This window comes from Erpetoichthys calabaricus, chromosome 5 (genome assembly GCF_900747795.2).
Source record: "Erpetoichthys calabaricus chromosome 5, fErpCal1.3, whole genome shotgun sequence".
NCBI classification, from domain to species: domain Eukaryota; kingdom Metazoa; phylum Chordata; class Cladistia; order Polypteriformes; family Polypteridae; genus Erpetoichthys; species Erpetoichthys calabaricus.
Genome location: NC_041398.2, coordinates 33246799 through 33267728, shown reverse-complemented (window position 1 = coordinate 33267728; position 20930 = coordinate 33246799). Strand labels below are relative to the sequence as shown.

General features: G+C 38.0%; 2 gene segments (V, D, J or C); both read left to right on the top strand.

The window, feature by feature from the left end:
* The window catches only part of LOC114651611 (Ig kappa chain V-V region MOPC 173-like), an 83442-nt gene extending 76771 nt beyond the window's left edge, over positions 1 to 6671 (top strand). Inside the window, 1 exon segment of the V gene segment in view lies at positions 6328 to 6671. Coding sequence covers positions 6328 to 6635 — 308 coding nt within the window.
* Positions 6672 to 10679: 4008 nt separating this feature from the next.
* LOC114642679 (immunoglobulin kappa variable 1-27-like) lies at positions 10680 to 20628 on the top strand. The segment is given in 3 exon segments: positions 10680 to 10797; positions 10941 to 11189; positions 20555 to 20628. Coding segments are annotated over 3 exon segments (354 nt in total).
* The last annotated feature ends 302 nt before the right edge of the window (positions 20629 to 20930 follow it).

Genomic DNA, 20930 nt, shown 5'->3' with positions numbered 1-20930 from the left:
TATTTATATTGATTTTCATATTCAAATTGGCGTAATTCTGGGAGGAGTTGGGGTGAGAGAGCAGGCGCAAGCACATGTGTTACTTTTCACGCTGACCAGGATTTATGGAGTGGAAGAACGTGGAAGTTGGCGTTTGCACAGATTATGCATCTGGATTTTTTTGTGCGTAAGCCCATGTCCGCTTTTGTGCTTACACCATGTTATAATGTGAATTCTGCGCACGGCGTTATGCATGAGGCCCCAGGAGTGGTCAAATCAACTATCTGGTACATTCTTAAAGAGAAGGAACACAGCAACACCAGAAGGCCTGGGCAGCCATCAAAGACAACTGTGCTGGATAATCGCAGAATTTTTTTCTTGTTGAAGGAAATGGCCCTTCATGACATTTAGCCGAACCAAGAATACTCCCTGGGAGGTAGGACAATCATTGCCAAAGTTTGGAATCAAGAGAAGACTTTGTGAAAGTATAGACCACAAGGTGCAAACCACTGGTAAGCCCTAAGCATAGGAAGAACAGATTAGACTTTGCCAGAAAACATTCTGTTGAAAAAACAGTCCAGTTCTGGAGCAGTTATTCTTAGACACAGGAAACTAAGATCAAATTGTACCAGAATGATGGATAGAGAAGAGCATGGAAAATGGTAGCATACCACATCATCCGTGAAATAATGGAGAGAGTGTAATGGCATGATCATGCATGGCTGCAAATGGAAGTGGGTCACAAGTGTTTATTGATGATATAACTGCTGGCAGAAGCAGGAGGGTGATTTCAGAAGTGTATCAGGCTATACTGACTTCTCAGATTCAGCTAACTGCTACAAAACTGATAGGATGACACTTCACAATACAATAGGCCAAAACATACTGTGCCTGCAAACCAAGTGCTTTCATGGCCATGGGTTCAGACTTCAGGCAGTTATTGAGTTTAAAGGGATTTTAACCAAATATTGAAAATGATTATTATATTCTTGATTATGTTCGTTTGTCCAAATACTTTTGAGCCCTTAAAAATGGGTGGACCATGTATAAAAATGGCTGTCTTTCCTAAATGGCTTATTCAATATTGTTCCTACTGATCTTCATTCCTCTCTTCTCTAGAGCATATCTCCACCTCTCCAGGGTCTCCTCAACCTGCTCCTTACTCTCACTACAGATCACAATGTCATCAGAAAACATCATAGTCCATGGGGACTCCTGTCTAATCTTGTCTGCCAACCTGTCCATCACCATTGCAAATAAGAAAGGGCTCAGAGCCGATCCCTGATGTAATCTCACCTCCACCTTGAATCCATCACTCCTACCGCAGACCTCACCACTGTCACACTTCCCTCATACATATCCTGTACAACTCTTACATACTTCTCAGCCACTCCCGGCTTCCTCATACAATACCACAACTCCTCTTGAGGCACTCTGTCATATGCTTTCTCCAGGTCCACAAAGACGCAATGCAACTCCTTCTGGCCTTCTCTAAACTTCTCCATCAATACCCTCAGAGCAAACATCGCATCTGTGGTGCTCTTTCCTGGCATGAAACTATACTGCTGCTCACTAATCATGACCTAACTTCTTAACCTAGCTTCCACTACTCTTTCCTATAACTTCATGCTGTGGCTCATCAATTTTATCCCACTGTAGTTACTACAGTCCAGCACATCCCCCTTATTCTTAAATATCGGCACCAGTACACTTCTTCTCCACTCCTCAGGCATCCTCTCACTTTACAAGATTCCATTAAACAATCTTGTTAAAAACTCCACTGCCATCTCTCCTAAACACCCCCATGCGTCAACAGGTTTTTTCATCTGGACCAACGGCTTTTCCATTCTTCATCCACTTCATAGCTGTCCTTACTTCCTCCTTGCTAATCTGTTGCACTTTCTGATTCACTATCTCCACATCATCCAACCTCTTCTCTCTCTCGTTCACTTCTTTCATCAGCCTCTCAAAGTACTCTTTCCATTTGCTTAACACACTCTCCTCTGCTCTCCTTGTGAGTACGTTTCCATCTTTATCCTTTATTACCCTAACCTCCTGCATATTTTCCCAGCTTGGTCCCTCTGTCTTTCCAATCAGTACAGGTCCTTTTCTCCCTCCTTAGTGTCCAACCTCTCATAGAGCTCATCATATGCCTTTTTTTTAGCTTTCTCTAGTAAAAATAAAAATAAATCAGACTCATTTCCTGTCATGCGTAGACTTTTCGTTACGCCATCAGACATGTGGACGCAGACTTTGCCAATTATGATGACAGTCTGATGCTCTGTGTATGTGTTACAGTATTGCACAGCACTATATATTGTAGAACAAGCTATATTTATGGCCTCCTTTTTTGTTTACTCTAGCAAAGTGTTTCAGAGTAGTCATTTACTGTAGTGTGAGTCACCTTTTGTAGAGAACATTTCAAACAGAGGCATAACTGGCCAATGTGCCATTGTGATTGACCCTGTCCAGAGAGAAGGGGATGTGACAATGTGTGCTGCCATCAGCCACCAAGGGGTTCTTCACTGACATGCCATCCTTAGTTCATATGACACCAAGATTCCACTGGCTTTCCAAGATGGCCAGAGAGTAGATCATGTATACCAACTTGACCAGAGGGAGCCTGCACAACCAGAGCCGCCATGCTACGCTGTAATTTGGGACAATGCCAGTTTCCACTGGTTTGTGACTGGTTCACCAACAACCCCACAATCAGCAAAATCTTTCCGCCTGCATATTCTCCCTTCCTAAACCCTACAGAGTAAGTTTTTTTCAGCATGGCGGTGGAAGGTCTATGACCAAGACCCCTACATTCATGTTAACCTACTCCAGGCCATGAAGGAAGCATGCAAAGGTGTTATTCCCCTGTTGCCTGGTAAGGGTTCATATTGCATGTGATGTTGATGAGATTCTCTGGCCTGACACCAACAAGAGAAGGGATGGTGCAGCTGACTAGAATTTTCATTTTCTTTCCAATTCTTTATGTATTGTGTTGTACATGGAAATTTTTTTTAGAAAATTTCTACATTTGTTGTTTATATAGTGTTCATTATGTAAAGAGGTAGATGGGGTTACCATAAGTAACATTATTCATTACAGTAACAGGTTTTAACAGTAGTGTTTTGAATTGATCTCAGCATGGTGTAAGGCTATGTTGTACTGTATGTGTTTTTGAGGAGTTGTGGGTCATATCTGAAGGTAGACTTTGGTTTTGATATAAGATTCCATGTTTTTGAGTAGAGAGTTTGGTTTTGACCTGGACGTTTGAAGTTTGAAGAGTTGAGTGTGCAGTTATGAAATTGTGTTTAGAGTTTTGTGAAATGGAGATAATCCTCAAGAAATGTTTCTCAGCAAATTGAGAAAAACTGTAAGAACTGGAGTTATGTGTTCCTATTTCTGGTTCTTGTTATAATTCTTGCAGCAGCATTTCGAATTACCATAAAGTCATATATAGAACTATTTGAATAGCCAGTGAACATCGCATTGCAGTAGCCAATCTTACTAGAAATAAATGCATGAATCAATTTCACAGTATCTTGCATATTTAAAAAATGCCTCAATTTTTCAACATTTTTAACATGGAAAAAACTTGTTTTGGATAGTTTTGTAATGTGTGCTTTAAACAACATGATAGTGTAAAAGATAGCACCTAGATCACTTCTGTGTATAAATGATAGAGTACTAACAGTACATTTCGGTATGTACTGGAATCGATTTGATAAATAAGAACTAAACCATGGAAGGGGTGGGCCAGTGAACGCAATGTCAGTTTCCATCCTGTACAGTAAAACAGAATGGTCAATGGTGTCAAACGCTGTGCTTAAATCTAACAACATAATTACAGTGGGGTTTCCTTCATCAGAGGATATCAGAATGTCGTTTACAACATACTTTAGTGCCGTTTCTGTACTATGACTGGTGCAGAAATCAGACTGGAATTTCTCAAATAAATCGTGATGTGTAAAGTAAGCCTGAAGCTGATTGGCGAATACTGTTTCGCAGAGAGAAGGTAAATTTGAAATGTGTGTATAATTATTAAGTATGTGTGAGTCTTTTGTAAGCAATGGTTTAATAAATGACAGAAACTGCAATAATGAGATATTGATAATGCTAAGAATGGGGGTTGCCAGGACATCCATTGTGCTTTTTACTAGTCTTGCTGCACTGGATCTAAGAAATGAGTAATAAGTTTCATTTTAGAAATTAAAGCTAAGACTTCCTGTTCAGTTTCACGATTAAAATGTTTAAAGTGGTACATGCAAGGTGTGACAGGGTTTGCAAGCTAGTTTAAGGTTTGCACTGTGATACTGAGATATGGTATCTTATATTTTCGATTTTCTCATTGGAGAAGTAGCTAAAGTCTGTTAGTATTTTGAACTGTAGTTCTGAATTCCCATTTGTTATATTAGCAACTGTTCTAAACAGTACATGAGACTGTTATGTTTGATTTTAGAAAAGTTAGTGAAATATAGGACTTTAAAGAGAGATTTTCTATATTTCTTAACTCTCTCAAAACCTCCGAAGAAGAAACAAAAATGAACATTTAATTCATCTGCCACGGCTCCATTACACTGTTGATTTATTTATCAGATTAGACATCTCTCACTGAGGTTGCTGGTCTTTCAGCACTTTGTTTTAGTCATTGGTCACCTTCTACTTCAGTGTAAAGTGAATGTGTGTCCTTAATCTGCCTCTCTTTCATTCATTATTGTGTAAAGTGAATTAATCATCTGAATGATTAATATAATTAAATAAATCTTGAATGTGATGCTGGGTGCACTCATTAATATCCTTATCAATTGACTTTAATGCAACCTAATTTTACTTTTTGAAAAGAAATCGTAGTATTGATGAAGAACACACAGGCAATGAGGAAAGATACAGATTCCACATACTGTAGATGCCAGTTGAACCCAAGTCCCAAGAGCAGTGTGGCAGGAATGCTATCTTCTGTGCCACTTTGCTTCCCTCCTGGTGCTCATATTACACAAACATAGGACACTGAGATATATTTGACAATAGAAAAGCTGAATTTAACAGTAAATTGTTTTTCACCATTGCAGTATGTGTAATTCATATGACGTGATAGATCATTTGAAATGCCTAATTCAAACACAAGAAACAAAGATTTTAAGACTAATATTAAAGTGTTTGATGTCGTAATGTTTATGTAAAGAGCCAATAACATACACAGTCAGTGACGAAAAGCCACCAGCAAACACAAACATTGTGGATTATGCATAAATAAAAAACCTCAGGCCAAGAATATTAAAATGTTCCATGTTTCAAAAACAAAATGTTTCTATGTTTGAATGGATTTGAGACCCTCCTACAGGTCTGTACAAACAACGATGATGACAGAAAAGTTCACGGGACTGTTCACAACATGTCACCCATCTCTGTTGCTCCATCAGGGTGATGAGATCTACCAAAACGAACTCTTCTTGTGACAACTCAGGTCTCTGGCTGTTATTTTTTTAAAAATTTTATTTGATCTCTGACTTTGCTCATAAAATTTCTATAAACATTAATTATCACATAAGATATTAGCTTCTTCCTGTCCCTGTACACTGTCTATCCCTGCACTACCATCCACTTCTTAAATTCCTCTGTCTGTTACTTCTGATTCAAGGAACTGAAATCTGCTTCCGAAAGCAATGGAGACAAAGCAGAGACCAGTCCTGAGCAGGATGTTAGTCCATCACTGATTGATGTTTACCTCTAGTAGGCCAATTTAAAATTGGGAGTTAACGTAACTGGAAAGGAGAAAAAATAAAAGTGCTTGGTAGAAATCCATGAGCAAACAAGAAGAAAGTAAAAGCACACAGACAAGGGCAGACTTGGGAAAGGAATCTGTGAGGCAGGACACTCACCCATGAGCCACCGAGAGGCCTAAACCTTCAGAGTTTGCATTTAATTTTCAGTGACAACTAATAAAGTTGAGACCTTTGAAGCTGAACCTCAATTTCAATTTATAGTAAATATGTCGGTCAACCAAGCACATTCTTCAAATCTCATCAAAGCTCTTCCTCTCTTATCTGCCTGCAGTGCTCAGTTTGCATAAAGACGCCCCCTTCGTGACGTCCGTCTCAGTTCAGCACTCTGACTGCATTTATAATTTCCTAAATGAAATGCACTGACAGAATCTACAGCCATCATGACTCCACTGGTGCTGCTCTCTGTCCTCATAGCCTTCATTCAGGGTAACTGACTTTCTAAATTTAGTGAAATAAAAATAAGGAACTGAAAACTCTAAGTATAAGTTTTACAGTTATAAACATATGATTACCAATTCTGAATTCTCAGCTTGCCTGATTATATCTCTGATTTTTTTTTTTTTTTGTGTAGATTCAAGATGTCAGATTTCTGTAAATCAACCATCAGCACCAAAGTCAGTTCCTCCTGGAGGGAGCGTCACCTTCAGCTGTACTACTGCCAGTAATGTGGGTAACGCCATAAACTGGTATCAGCAGAAATCTGGACAAACTCCTAAACTCCTGATCTATGCTACATACTCTCGCTATGGTGACACCCCGAGTCGCTTCACTGGCAGTGGGTCAGGAACTTCATACAGTTTGACTATCAGTGGAGTTCAGCCTGAAGACGCCGGTCACTACTACTGTCAGCAGTATAGCAGCTACCCTTTCACACAGTGATAGAGACTCGTACAAAAACCTCACTGAGTTGCTGTCATGTCTGCAGGTGTGAAACTGAAACACTGAGATGAGACTTAAGGCAGAAATCAGTGAACTGAAACAACTGAACGTGAAGTGACAGGAAAACCAATAAGGAACAACTTTACTGAATAAATAAAAAGAAAAAATAACATAGCAGAGCAGAGAAAATCTGCTCTACAGGATTCCACCTTTTAGATTAATTTGGTTTAATGTGACCAACTGAATAAAGAACGAGCTCCAAATGGTGGCCTGGTTTCACTTGTGCTCCCTTCACTCCTCATGTCAAAATGTGTATTTCATTAATTCTGACCAAGAAGGACTACTGAATTTGGGATTCTTTGCACTCTCTACACACTCTTCGGTTTAAATCTTTTTTTTTTTTTAACTTTGGAACATTCAGGCACTGATACAGGAAACTAAAAAGCAAAAATGTGTAGTTTTTTTGTACAAATATTTTTTTACCAGCAATCTCTTTGGTTTTAAATGATATTTGTTATATAAAATTAAAAAGACGATTATATGTGAATTAACAGTGTAACAAAAATGAAATGCGGGTGCAAACTTAGTTATAAATAATACTAAGATCAGGATAAGAAATAATGAGATGTGAACTAACCCTTGAAACTCATTATTTTAGGTCAAGTAAAGTGAAGTTTATTGTCATGTTTTTGTATTACGATTCAGCCAGTGAGGATGGACTCCACTGTGCACCTGTAGAAGTCACTGAGGACAGAAGGAGAAATGCAAACTGTACTCAGATATCTAGTGAAGTACGGGCATCAGTCATCCTTACTGACAGGAGACAAATTGCTCTGCTTACTTCACTTCATGTGTTGTGGTCACTTCAAGATATTTAAAGCTTATCACCATTTTGGCATCATCCACTGAGATGAAGGTGTCACTTTGTTTCATCTCCTGTTTCCTCAAGTCTCTAACCAGCTCCTTAGTTTTACCGACATTAAGGTTGAGATTATTGACCTGGCACGAGAGTCAGCAGGACACTTTTCTCTGCAGGTCGCCTCATCATTGTTGGTAATCAGGCCAGTGATGGTGTTGTCATGAATGCATTTGATGATGGAGTTAGAGTTGTGTCTGGCCACACAGTGATAGGTGAACATGGCAGATTTGGAGTGCAAGGTGAAAGGCATTTCAAAATATAGGATGGAACGAGATTATTTAAGGCTTTGTAAACCATAAGCAGCATTTAAAAGTCAATTCTGAATGGCACGGGTAACCAGTGTAATGACAATAAAACTGGAGAGATGTGCTCGAACTTTCTTTTCCTAATTAGGATTCTGGCAGCTGCATTCTGCACTCGTTGCAATCGATTGATGTCATTTTTGGGTAGTTCTGAGAGGAGTGCGTTACAGTAATCTAGTAAACCAAAAACAAAAGCGTGAGCCCATTTTTCAGCATCTTGCAAAGTTATAACAGATCTAACTTTTGCTGTGTTTTGTTAGGAGAAAAAAATGCTGTCCTAGTAACCTGATTAATGTGTGATTTAAAATTCAGATCAGAGTCAATAGTTACCCCTAAAGTCTTTACCTCTGTCTTGACTTTTAATTCTAATACATCAAGTTTATTTCTAATACCCTCACTATATCCATTTTTGCCCATTATTAAGATTTCTGTTTTATCCTTATTTAGTTTGAGAAAATTACTACTCATCTACTCAGAAAGACAAGTAAGACATTTGGTCAGTGAACCAAGAGAGTTGGGGTCATCAGGCGCTATTGATAAATACAGTTGTGTGTCGTCAGCATAGCTGTGGTAACTCACATTATGCCTTGAGATAATCTGACCTAACAGAAGCATGGAGATCGAAAAGAGCAGCGGACCCAGGATAGAGCCTTGTGGAACACCAAACAGAATATCATGTGTCATCTAAGTATAACTACCACAACTAACAAAGATTCTTCTACTTGTTAAGTAAGACTCAAACCAATTTAAGACACTGCCAGAGAGACCCACCTACTGAGTAAGTGGATTTATAAAAATATTGTGATCAATGGCATCAAATGCGGCACTCAGATCTAAGAGGATGAGAACAAATAAATGGCCTCTGTCCACATTAACCCGCAAGTCATTTACTACTTTAACTAGTGCAGTTTCTGTACTATGATTTGTTCTAAAACCCGACTAAAACTTATCAAGAATAGCATGCTTATTCAGGTAGATCATTTAGCTGTGTAATGACTGCCTTTTCTAGGATTTTACTTAAGAAAGGCAGGTTAGAAATAGGTCTAAAATTGTCAAAAACAGAGGAGTCAATTATTTTTCTTAAGCAGGGGTTTAACAACGGCAGTCTTAAAACAGTCCGGGAAGACCCCCGTGTGTAATGATGAGTTTACTATGTCAAGAATACTATCAATTAGCACGCCAAATATTTCTTTGAAAAAGCTTGTTGGTATTGGGTCAAGGATGCAGGTGGAGGGTTTGATTTGAGAAACTATTCTACTTAGATTGGATAAATCTATCCTGGTGAAAGAATTTAATTTGCTTAAAACGGAATACTGGGATTTAATAGGATCATTATTGGGTGGATGTACTATATTATTTCTAATATCATTAATTTTGTGATTAAAAACTATAGCAAAAGCTTCACAAGTTTCCCTGTAAGTTTTGGTTGAGGCATTCCATTGAGTGACCTGGGTTTAGCAAACAATCAATAGTAGAGAATAAAACTCTTGGATTACCAACATTGTTATTTATAATTTTAGAGAAGTAGCACCAGCTCTCAAAACGTTGTTGTTGTATTCTGTTATTTTACCTTCAGTATTTCATAGTGGACAATCAATTTAAGTTTTCTCCATTTACGCTCAGCTCTCCGGCATGTTTTCTTTAGATCAGACACTCTTTGGGTCTTCCACGGTGTAACAGAGCTGGAGGATTTTTTAACTGTCTTTTCAGGAGTGATTATGTCAGCGGCAGCTCTCAATTTAGCATTAAAATTACTGTATATACTTGTAAAACATTGTAAAGGTTTATATATTAAGTAAAACTTTCATATTTGCCAGTTTGCCACCCTCCTGGTGTTCATAATAAAAACACAATATTGTACTGTAGCTCGTATAGCAAACTGAGATGTTTTCGACCATAGAAAATTTTTGCCAGTTAAGAAAATATTGTTTTTAGCTTTGCAGTAAATGTTGAAATGTAATTTCAGGAGATGCTAGATCATTTTACATATCTAATTCAAACATACAGAACAAACAATGTAATATTAAACTGTTCAGTGTCTCATGGTTTACATGTAAAGTCAATAAAACACAGGCAAATGAGAAAAAGTCTCCAGCAAACACACATTCTGTAGATGATGAATAAATGACTAAAGCTAATGCCAAGAATTTAAACTTGTTCTGGAATTTTATCTTTTATCGCAGTTGTTCCCTCACTATTCTTAGAATCGTTGTGAGTTTTTTTTTTATTATATACAGTATGTTTGTCCACTGCTGCTGCAGGACGTGAAATATACCAACATTTGTATAATTGTTATTTATCATTAATTAGCTTTTTGTCGCCCTCTTGTATCCTCTGCACTTTACCTGTCTATCCATTTCCCAATTCCTTTCTCTGTTTCTTGTTTTCAAGGAGCTGAAGTCTGTTTCGAAATGCAATACATTAAAGACAGAACATGACTCTATCAAGATGTCAGCCCATTTACACTTGGCAGTCAATGTAACTGGGTAGTCGGTGGAAACCTCAGTGCTTGGGAGAAAACTAATAGAACACAAAACTCCATACAGACGGCCTGGAAATGGAACTCGAGTCCTTCAAGTTGTGAAGCAGCACACTCACCTCTGGGCCACCTAGAGAACTAAAAGCATTTAGGGCATGTTTTTAATTTTCATTGACAACTAACAAGGTTGTGGACTTTGAGCTGAACCTTAATGTCAATTTGTACTATATATGTTGGTCAAGTGAGTACATTCATCAAAGCTCAGCAATCATCTTCCTTTCTTGTCTGTCTGCAGGTGCAGTGTGCGGTGGTCAGTTTGCATAAAGACGCCCCCCTTAGTGACGCCCGTCTCAGTTCAGCACTCTGATTGCATTTATAATTTCCTGAAGGAAACACACTCAGAATCTACAGCCACCATGACTGCACTGGTTCTGCTTTCTGTCTTCATAGCCTTCATTCAGGGTAACCAACTTTTATATTAAGTGAAAAAAGAAGTAGAAAAATTTTTAAATCTAAGTTTTACAGTTACAAACATATTATTATTGGTTTTGTATTCTTGACTTACCTCATTATATCTCTGATTCTTTTTTTCTTTTTTTCTGTAGATTCAGTATGTCAGACTTCTGTGAATCAACCATCAGCACCAAAGTCAGTTCCTCCTGGAGGGAGTGTCACCTTCACTTGTACTACTGGAAGTAGTGTGAGTAGCTACATGGCTTGGTACCAGCAGAAACCTGGACAAACTCCTAAACTCCTGATCTATGGTGCAAGCACTCGCTACGGTGACACCCCGAGTCGCTTCAGTGGCAGCGGGTCAGGAACTTCATTCAGTTTGACCATCAATGGAGTGCAACCTGAAGACGCCAGTCATTACTACTGTCTGCAGTATCAGAACTTACCACACAGTGATTGAGACTCGTACAAAAACCTCACTGAGCTGCTGTCATGTCTGCAGGTGTGAAACTGAAACACTGAGATGAGACTTAATGCAGAAACCAATGAACTGAAACAAGTGAATGTGAGTTGATAGTAAAACCAAAGAGGAACAACCTTACTGAAAAATTAAAATGAAAAAAAAAAACATAGCAGAGCAAAGAAAATCTACCTTAGAGAAATCTGTGATTCCACTTTTTAGATTCATTATGTTTAGTGTGACCAACTGAATAAGGAATCATCTGCACAGTCACAGGTTCAGGTGGTGGCCTGGTGTCACTTGTGCTGCCTGCACTCCTCATGTAACAATATGAGTGTTCGTAAGTCGTACCAAGTAGGACAACAGCACTTGTGATTCTTTGCACTCTCTGCACAGTCTTTGGTTTGAGTCAGACTAGTACAGGAAACTAAAAAGTTAAAATTGATAGTTTTTTTTTTTCACGCAAATCTTTTTTGTAAATCTGACTGTTGATTGTATAAAGTAAAAATGATCAGTATATTTGACTGAACATTTAACAAAAATAAATGTGGTTGAAAAGTTAGTTAACAATAATATTAAATGAGGATAAGAAATAATGAGATTTAAATTAATCCCTGAAACCCAACTTATGTCAGGCCAAGTCAAGTGAAGTTTATTGTCATGTATTTGTATTACAGTTTAGACTCCACTGTGCACCTGAAGTAAGGATAGATGGAGAAATGCAATCTGCCCTCAGATATCTGGTGAAGTAGAGGCACTGCTCATCCTTACTGACAGGAGACAAATTGTTCTGTCTTCTTCATTTCATTCTTTAAGTTATTTCATGATATTTAAAACTGTTCATCATGTTGCCAGCATCCTCTGATATGTGTGGTTCATCTCCTGTTTCCTTCTGTGTCTGCGTGGGTTTCCTCCAGGTGCTCCGGTTTCCTCCCATAGTCCAAAGACATGCAGGTTAGGTGGATTGGTGATCCTAAATTGTTCCTGGTGTGTGTGTGTGTGTGTGTGTGTCCTGCGGTGGGTTGGCGCCCTGCCCAGGATTTGTTCCTGCCTTGCGCCCTGTGCTGGCTGGGATTGGCTCCAGCAGACCCCCATGACCCTTTGTTAGGATATAGTGGGTTGGATAATGACTGACTGACTAACATGTTGTACAAATGGGGGCTCAGCACAATACCTTGTGGAGTGCCTGTGTTGAGAGTCAGCATGGAGGATGTGAAGCTGCCAATTTGAATACGCTGAAGTCTGCTGAAAACACAATTTTTTCCTCACTACCTCTCATAAAGCAATGAACAACAGATGTGTTTGTTAAGTGCTCATTTGTTTATATTGAACAAATCTAAAACTTAAACTCACTGGTCAACACTCAGAGTCAAAGTATTCACATTGATATTGTCTTCCCAAACGTAACTGACAGGAATAAACACAGTTTTATCAATGATTTAATCAGGCAATGACACACCAATAACATATTTTTATTGTATTACATTTAATTAACAATACATTGAAAATAAATGAAAATGAAGCAAACAGATGAAAGGTTATCATTTTAAAATGGACACATTTAATCCTTAGTGCTACTGCCTCAAAGTTTCTGTTCTTTACACAGTCACTGGCTATATGGTGTTCAATGGAATAATTTTCCATTAATTATTAATTCAGCCTTAAACCCACCTAATCTCATTTCATTCTTTATTTCAGACACAATTAAACCAGATGAGGGTCTCAGGTGAGTTGGAGAAGATCTCTGCAACACTTAAAACAGGTCAAAAACAGTTAAAGACTGGCAACTAGTCCATCACAGGGAGTCAATCACACAACTTTATTTTAAATAGCAGCATTAAGAGCGTGTGCCATCACAAGGTGCTGTTCAGAACTAACAAGTTTCTAAAACAGTAAAAGCATCAAAAGAAATTTAAAACAAATGAAGCACTGGCCAATACCAGCAATGCGATTAAATTATATAGGAAGGCCAAAAGCTTAAGAAAAAACTTACAAAATATATAACATAATACTTAACAATATGATTTCTGCCCCAGCAGAACAAGTCATCCAGTTCTGGCCTGTAAACATGGTATCCCTTTGGACCCCAACTCTTTATTTGTCTGTCTTATTTCATTAAGGATGTAATTAAAGAATCATTTATACAGAATAACAAATACAAATATTAATAAATAATTTAGTTCTCAAAACAGACCATAATCAACAACAAAAGAATTTTAAGGGCTTTAATAATACAAAAAAATGCAAAAAATAACAGAACTGAAGGAATGGTCAAGCTTAAAAATCCAAAAAATCCAGCAATTAATTATGCAATCCTAAATGCCAAAACTCAGAAATAGAAACTTATACCAGAAATAAACAAAGGTTTTGATCCCAGTAAAACCCCACACAGACAACATTTTATTCTCTGCTGTTTGTTGCAAGAGAGGCAATCAGCCCAAAATCATCAGCGATGGAAGCCACCCGTCAAACTGGAGTCCCCTCAGAAGGGATGCTCTGATTTTCACACTTGATCGTGAGGTCTAATCTGTAAGTGTTTTAATTTGAATCCTTGGGGAGGGTACTGTTGGAGTCGACCAAAAACGATAATAAATTAATTTCATTAAGTGAAATCCAGTAGGATTGGTTTAACATGTTGTTATTTTTATAGGCTTTACAATAAACTGATGCCATGGCCAGCATTGTTTCCTACCCTGTGTCTAGTGCTGGTTGGACATTATGGTATGTTATATTATGCTATGTTGGGTTGGGATATTTTTACTTGTATAATTGTCATATGTTAAACCAAACAGGGTTCTATGACTTAGAGAGAAGAGCACACAAAAGCCGAGATCCATGAAGAGTTCCAGTCATATCTTGAGTAGTTTATGCTTAACAGGGTCCATAAAGCCTGAATGTAGTGTGATGGCACTTTTACACACTGATGTCACAGAGGATCTTCAGCTGACCTTCCAACAAGCCTATCAAGACAGCAATGGTAACAATGAGACCCACTGAACTGTTTATGAAATTTCATCTAATTCTGTTACTTGGTCAGCAGGACAACATCCACCAACATTAACACATTTTTATCACTGGCACTTGTTTAGAATTGTTAGAAATTTTTTGTTTAATGTTTCTTCATTTTTTAAACATTATTCTTCAAGTGTGCTTTAAACTAACATTTTTAATATCAATACTTATCACTTGAGGGATTTGCTTCCAATTGCATTTATATATTCTATTGGTATTAAATAGAAAAGAACGTTTTGCCCATTGAACTATTTTCGGATTCTTCTTTTTTTTCTTCAGTTACATGATTATGGAAACCTGTTTTCCAAAGCATTGGGTATAAAGTTGGACTCATCACAGGATGGAAAGACAGTCCATGGTGGGGATCTTTATACATCTCGTAGAGGTCCACTCATAGTTTTGCACCACTTCAGGCAGGACTGAAGATTCTGAGGTGTCAAAGCACTCATAAGTGATTTCTTATTTTCTGCAAATCTCTATTAGAGCAGTTTGAATAAAAAATAATAATAATAATAATAATAAAAAAAACACTAAACACTAAGTTAAGTTATTGATTCTTGCAAAAATGCAACAGCCATCGAGAATGCTGTTTCTTTTTAAAATATAAACCCAAGCCCCGAAAATAAAAATAGAACAATAATACATTAGGATATTCTAGATTACAACAGGCCATTCGGCCCAACAAAGCTCGCCAGTCCTATCCACTTATTTCTTCCAAAAACAACATCAAGTCGAGTTTTGAAAGTCCCTAAGGTCTTATTGTCTACAACACTACTTGGTAGCTTATTCCAAGTGTCTATCGTATATAAGGTTGACAAAAGATTATAAGAATAATATAATATATAATATAAGAATATAAGGTTGGGGCAGCATGGTGGCGCAGTGGGTAGCGCTGCTGCCTCACAGTTAGGAGACCTGGGTTCGCTTCCCGGGTCCTCCCTGCGTGGAGTTTTCATGTTCTCCCTCTGTCCGGTTTATTCCCACAGTCCAAAGACATGCAGGTTAGGTGGATTGGTGATTCTAAATTGTCCCTAGTGTGTGCTTTGTGCATGTGTGTGTGTGTGCACCCTGCGGTGGGCTGGCACCCTGCCCGGGGTTTGTTCCCTGCCTTACGCCCCTGGGATTGGCTCCAGCAGACCCCCATGACACTGTAGTTAGGATATAGTGGGTTGGATAATGGATGGATGGATATAAGGTTGACAAAAGAAACTTTTTAAGGGAACAACCCATAGCATTGCAAAGGCAGTTTATGGCCACCACACAAACCTGGGGAGACCCAGGCAATGAAAAGAAACATTACAACGGTTACCTCCAAGAACCCTTCCTTTAATAGCACTGGAGAAAGGGGGTCATAGAAAAAAAGAACAGAAGAAATTCCATCCCTTTGCCCTCCCTGAAATTCTACATGGACGACCATACACATACAGAAACAAAAAAGGAAATGAGTGCAATTACAAAAGTGTGAAATAATATAACTCAAAATCCATGCAGACAGAAAGTAGAGTTATCACCTGTAGCTATTAATGTGATGAAACACAAAGCACAAAAAAACACCCCACTGTGTCAGTAAATCCTCACAATAATCACCTTAACATGTAGGGCTGAAAAACAAAAAGCATTTCATGTTCAAAGAGCAATCACTCAGTAGTGCAATAACAGAAGTGATGAGAACAATGTCACCTGAATAAAAGAATTAATCTGACTGAACGTTTCTAAAGAAAAGCTTTGTTGCATAATCTTATATGAAACCAATGAAGGACTGGCTACACTGAGAATGTTCTGGTGAAGGAGAATGTATCGACTGCCTGAAGCACTTCTTCCTGAGAATTGAACACCCGATGAGAGTTACCGAGGCGGAACTTTAAGTGTTCAGGAGAAAGCAAATATGGCTGTAAACCAACGTCTTTTGCTATCCTAATAACCAGATTCATTGCCTATTTTAGAGGGAAATAACTTTCAAGAAGTTTGAAAAAAACTTGAATTTCCTCATGGGTTATCTTGGGGTATTTTACGGGCCTCATGCAGTATAGCAAAGTATACTAAAAGCATATTTTTTAAATTGATGATTTACATATACTCAAAGAGAATCATAATGTATGTACAAGAACAAGCATTATAAGTCTTAATGCACATTAGTATAGCAAGGGTTAAATCATTAAAAGGCTTGTGCCCGTGTTTTTTATTATTTCTTAACAAGCTGGAAAACTACCAATATTTCATGAGTTGAGGTCAAGTGTGAAGAGAGGGACTAATAAGCAAGCCCCCCTCTTCTCCAGGTGGCAAGGGTGAGCCAAGAACTAGAGATAATGGTGGCGAGAATTGCACTGGTTCAAGGAGAGTAGAAGGCCTGACAGGTGGCCATAATGGATAAGATAAAGTGCTATGCTCATTAGGTTAGGAAATATTGGTAGAACTAATTAGAGCTTGAACCAAGGTAACGGGAAATTGGAGTCAGGTAGGAGTGTCAAATGTACTGAGTGAGGTAAACTTTTTGATAAGAACTGAAATAAAAATTAGGTGTTTGCCATCACTGGGGGCTCAAGTCATTTGAACTGAGTTATGTATGTGCGCCGTACAATAAAGCTTGATTCTGCTGCCTGTCCTGAGACTCCGAGTGCCTTCTTTGGGGTTGAGGGTGCTCATGGAGCCTAATCTGCTTCAACAGCAGCAAGCACTGTCTATTCATTTACCTTAAGAACTGGTTAATGAATATGTGGGGCTTGATCATGTCGGCATATGCCAAGAAGATTCTATGGGCTCTTTTGATTCTAAAAGTAGTGCCAATTAAACCTGGAATTTAGGGCATGCTTTCAATAAATAAAGTAATTATATTGTTTTTATATTGAGTTTTTAGGCATGCCTACAATTCATAAATTTCTGTGCCTCCCGTTATCTTCTTGGTCCATTAATTTTAATTTAAACGTTGCAATTTCTTTGCAGAATGCTCCGATTTTGTTGCCGTGATGAAAGATGGTGGAGTGAAGACTGTGTAGTTCCTTTTTGACTTGAGATTGATCTGATTTAATACTGGAGATTTTTGCTTACAGTTCTGTAAAATTAGATTATTTTGAGTCATTCAGTGAGATTATATGCTCCATAAGGAGATCCTTCATTATCTTCCAGTATGAAGAACAGGACTCAATGACATCTGCCGGAAACTGTAAGGACTTCTTTGGTGATTCGAAACCATCTGAATAACTTCTGTATGCCAAATAGGGCATTCTGCACAGCTGTCAGTTAAGTAATAACTTCCATTACAATAATAAAGTAGTTATCTTTGAGGATTGAAAAGAAGGATGGGTTGAAAAGAATGGAGTGATCAGAGCAAAAGTACCACAATGCCATCACAGACAACATGATTTTAGCTCAGCACTCTCTGTTTATTGGTTTCATTTGTGATATCACTATTATTGGCTTGATTTTTTAATCCTATTATATACAGTAGTTATTCCCTAATTTGTGTTATTTTACCAAACACGGTCAAGAGTAGGAGGCACAGAGATGTCTTTCCCTGTAGCACAGGATTCGCTTAAACTGGCCATGGACACAGATAAGTGCACAGATATCTTCCAAAAATACTGAAACAATTAGGCTTCTCATATCAAAGATCTGCCAGAGCTCCAGTACATTGTTGACTTGTTTATAAGATTAAACATCTCTTACTGATGGTGAACGTCTCTCAGTTTTAATTATCGGATACCGTGTGTTTCGATGAAAAATGACTGAGTGTATCCTTAATCTGCGTTTCTGTTACCCATTCTTGTCTGAACTGATTTAATCGATTATAAGGTTTTTTATAGTTCAGCCTGTCTGAGCATAACTGCACACAAGATATAAATACATCTTGATTGGGACACTGGGAGCACTTACTGACACCCCAACAGTTGACTTAAATTCTGCCATTTTGCCTAATTTGAACATCTGTAGATTGTGGATGGAACATTTAGTGTTGGTAAAAAAAACAAACAGGTCCCAGGAGCAGTGTGGCGGTTTCGCTGTCTGCTGTGTGTTGTAGTGAAAACATCCCTCCATATTCAAAAGAGACAATCATGGAGCTCAGCTGAGAATGCAGAACTTTTCTTTATTTGCAAAGAGTATGAACAAATGTTTCAATCCATGGATTGAGCAATCAATTAAACAATTCATCTTCTTTAATACTTTTTCATTACCATAACCTCATCTCATACATCACATCATCTGACTCTTAATTTGCAGAACTTTATTATCCCATCCAATTAACTACTGCTCCCAGTATTTTCTGAATACTATTGACTCTCCCATTAATATGAATGCTGTCTCATTGATAGGGATGTTCTCCTATTGATCTTTGCACTGCTTCATAGGAGGGGTGTTTGGGCTTCACCATTAGTTTAACCTCACTTTCTAGGAGGGTGTTGAACTACTCATTTACCTGATTCTAACTTTAGATGATCAAGCTGCTGGTTTCTATAAGAAGAGGCAGAGACCTCACGTGCTTAAGCTTTAAGCCACATTTAGTTAACACTTGAGTTACCTTCAGTCATGTTCCTTACTTGTAATAATTTATTATTACAACTTCATATAAGTACTGTATATACTTTTAATAAATTGTAATTATTAGGATTATATATTAACTACAAATTTCATAGGTGCCACTTTGCCACCATGCTGGTTTTCATGATAAACAAACAATTGTACTGTATCTTGTATAACAAACTGAGATGTTTTTGATCATATAAAATTTCTACCAGTTAAGAAAATATTATTTTAAGCTTTAACATTTAAGTTTAATGTTATTTCAGTAGATGTAAGATCATTTCAAATATCTAATTCAAACATACAGAACAAACATTTTAACACTAACATTAAACTGTTCAGTGTCTCAGTGTTTACATGTAAAGTCAATAACACACGCGAGTGAGAAAAAGTCAGCAGCAAACACACATTCTGTAGATGATGAATAAATGACTAAAGCTCATGCCAAGAATATAAACTTGTTCCAGAATTTTGACTGGACCTGAGACCTTCCTACAAATCTGAGTAAAGAGTGACAGTCACTGAGAGCTCCACTGCACTAGTCGCAGTATGTCACCCATTTCTGTTGTTTCATCAGGCTGGTGAGATCCACCAAACTTAACTCTCCTTGTGCCAAGTCTGATCTCTGACTGACCTCTTTTAAACTTTTATTGTAGTTGTGAGATTTTTTTATTATTTATGTTTGCCCACTGCTGATGCAGGACATGAAATATATCAACATTTGCATAATTATTATTTATCATTTAAGAGATTTGCTTTTTATCACCTTTCTGTATCCTCTGCACTTTATCTGCCTATCCATTTCCCAATTCCTTGGTCTGTCTGTTTTCACGGAGATGAAGTCTGCTTCCCAGTGCAGTACATTAAAGACCGAATGAGCCTCTATCAAGATGTCAACCCATTTACACTTGGCAGTCAGTGAAACTGGGCAGTCAATGGGAACCTCAGTGCTCAGCAGAAAACTAATAGAACACAAGGAGAAAGTGAAAACTCCATACAGACAGCCTGGAAATGGAACTCGAGTCCTTCAAGCTATGAAGCAGCACACTCACCTCTGGGCCACCTAGAGAACTAAAAGCATTCATGGTTTGTTTTTAATTTTCATTGACAACTAACAAGGTACTGGATTTTTGATGTCAATTTATACTATATTTAATGGTGAAGTGAGTACATTCATCAAAGCTCAGCAATCATCTTCCTTTCTTGTCTGTCTGCAGGTGCAGTGCTGGTCAGTTTGCATAAAGACGCCCCCCTTAGTGACGCCCATCTCAGTTCAGCACTCTGATTGCATTTATAATTTCCTGAAGGAAACACACTCAGAATCTACAGCCACCATGACTGCACTGGTTCTGCTTTCTGTCTTCATAGCCTGTATTCAGGGTAACCAACTGTTATATTAAGTGAAAAAACAAGAAGAAAAGGAATTGGAATTTTTAAATCTAAGTTTTACAGTTACAAACATATGATTACTATTTTTGAATTCTTAACTTGCCTGATTATATCTCTGATTTTTTTTTCTTTTTTCTGTAGATTCAGTATGTCAGATTTCTGTGAATCAACCATCAGCACCAAAGTCAGTTTCTATTGGAGGGAGTGTCACCTTCACTTGTACCACTGGGAGTAATGTGTATAACAGTATGGCCTGGCACCAGCAGAGACCTGGACAAACTCCTAAACTCCTGATCTATGGTGCAAGCAATCGCTACGGTGACACCCCGAGCCGCTTCGCTGACAGCGGGTATGGAACTTCATTCAGTTTGACCATCAATGGAGTGCAACCTGAAGACGCCGGTCATTACTACTGTCAGCAGGGCAGCAGCTTACCACACAGTGATTGAGACTCGTACAAAAACCTCAATGAGCTGCTGTCATGTCTGCAGGTGTAAAACTGAAACACTGAGATGAGACTTAATGCAGAAACCAATGAACTGAAACAAGTGAATGTGAGTTGATAGTTAAACCAAAGAGGAACAACCTTACTGAAAAATTAAAATGAAAAAAAAAACATAGCAGAGCAAAGCAAATCTACCTTAGAGAAATCTGTGATTCCACTTTTTAGATTCATTATGTTTAGTGTGACCAACTGAATAAGGAATCATCTGCACAGTCACATCTTCAGATGGTGGCCTGGTGTCACTTGCGCTGCCTGCACTTC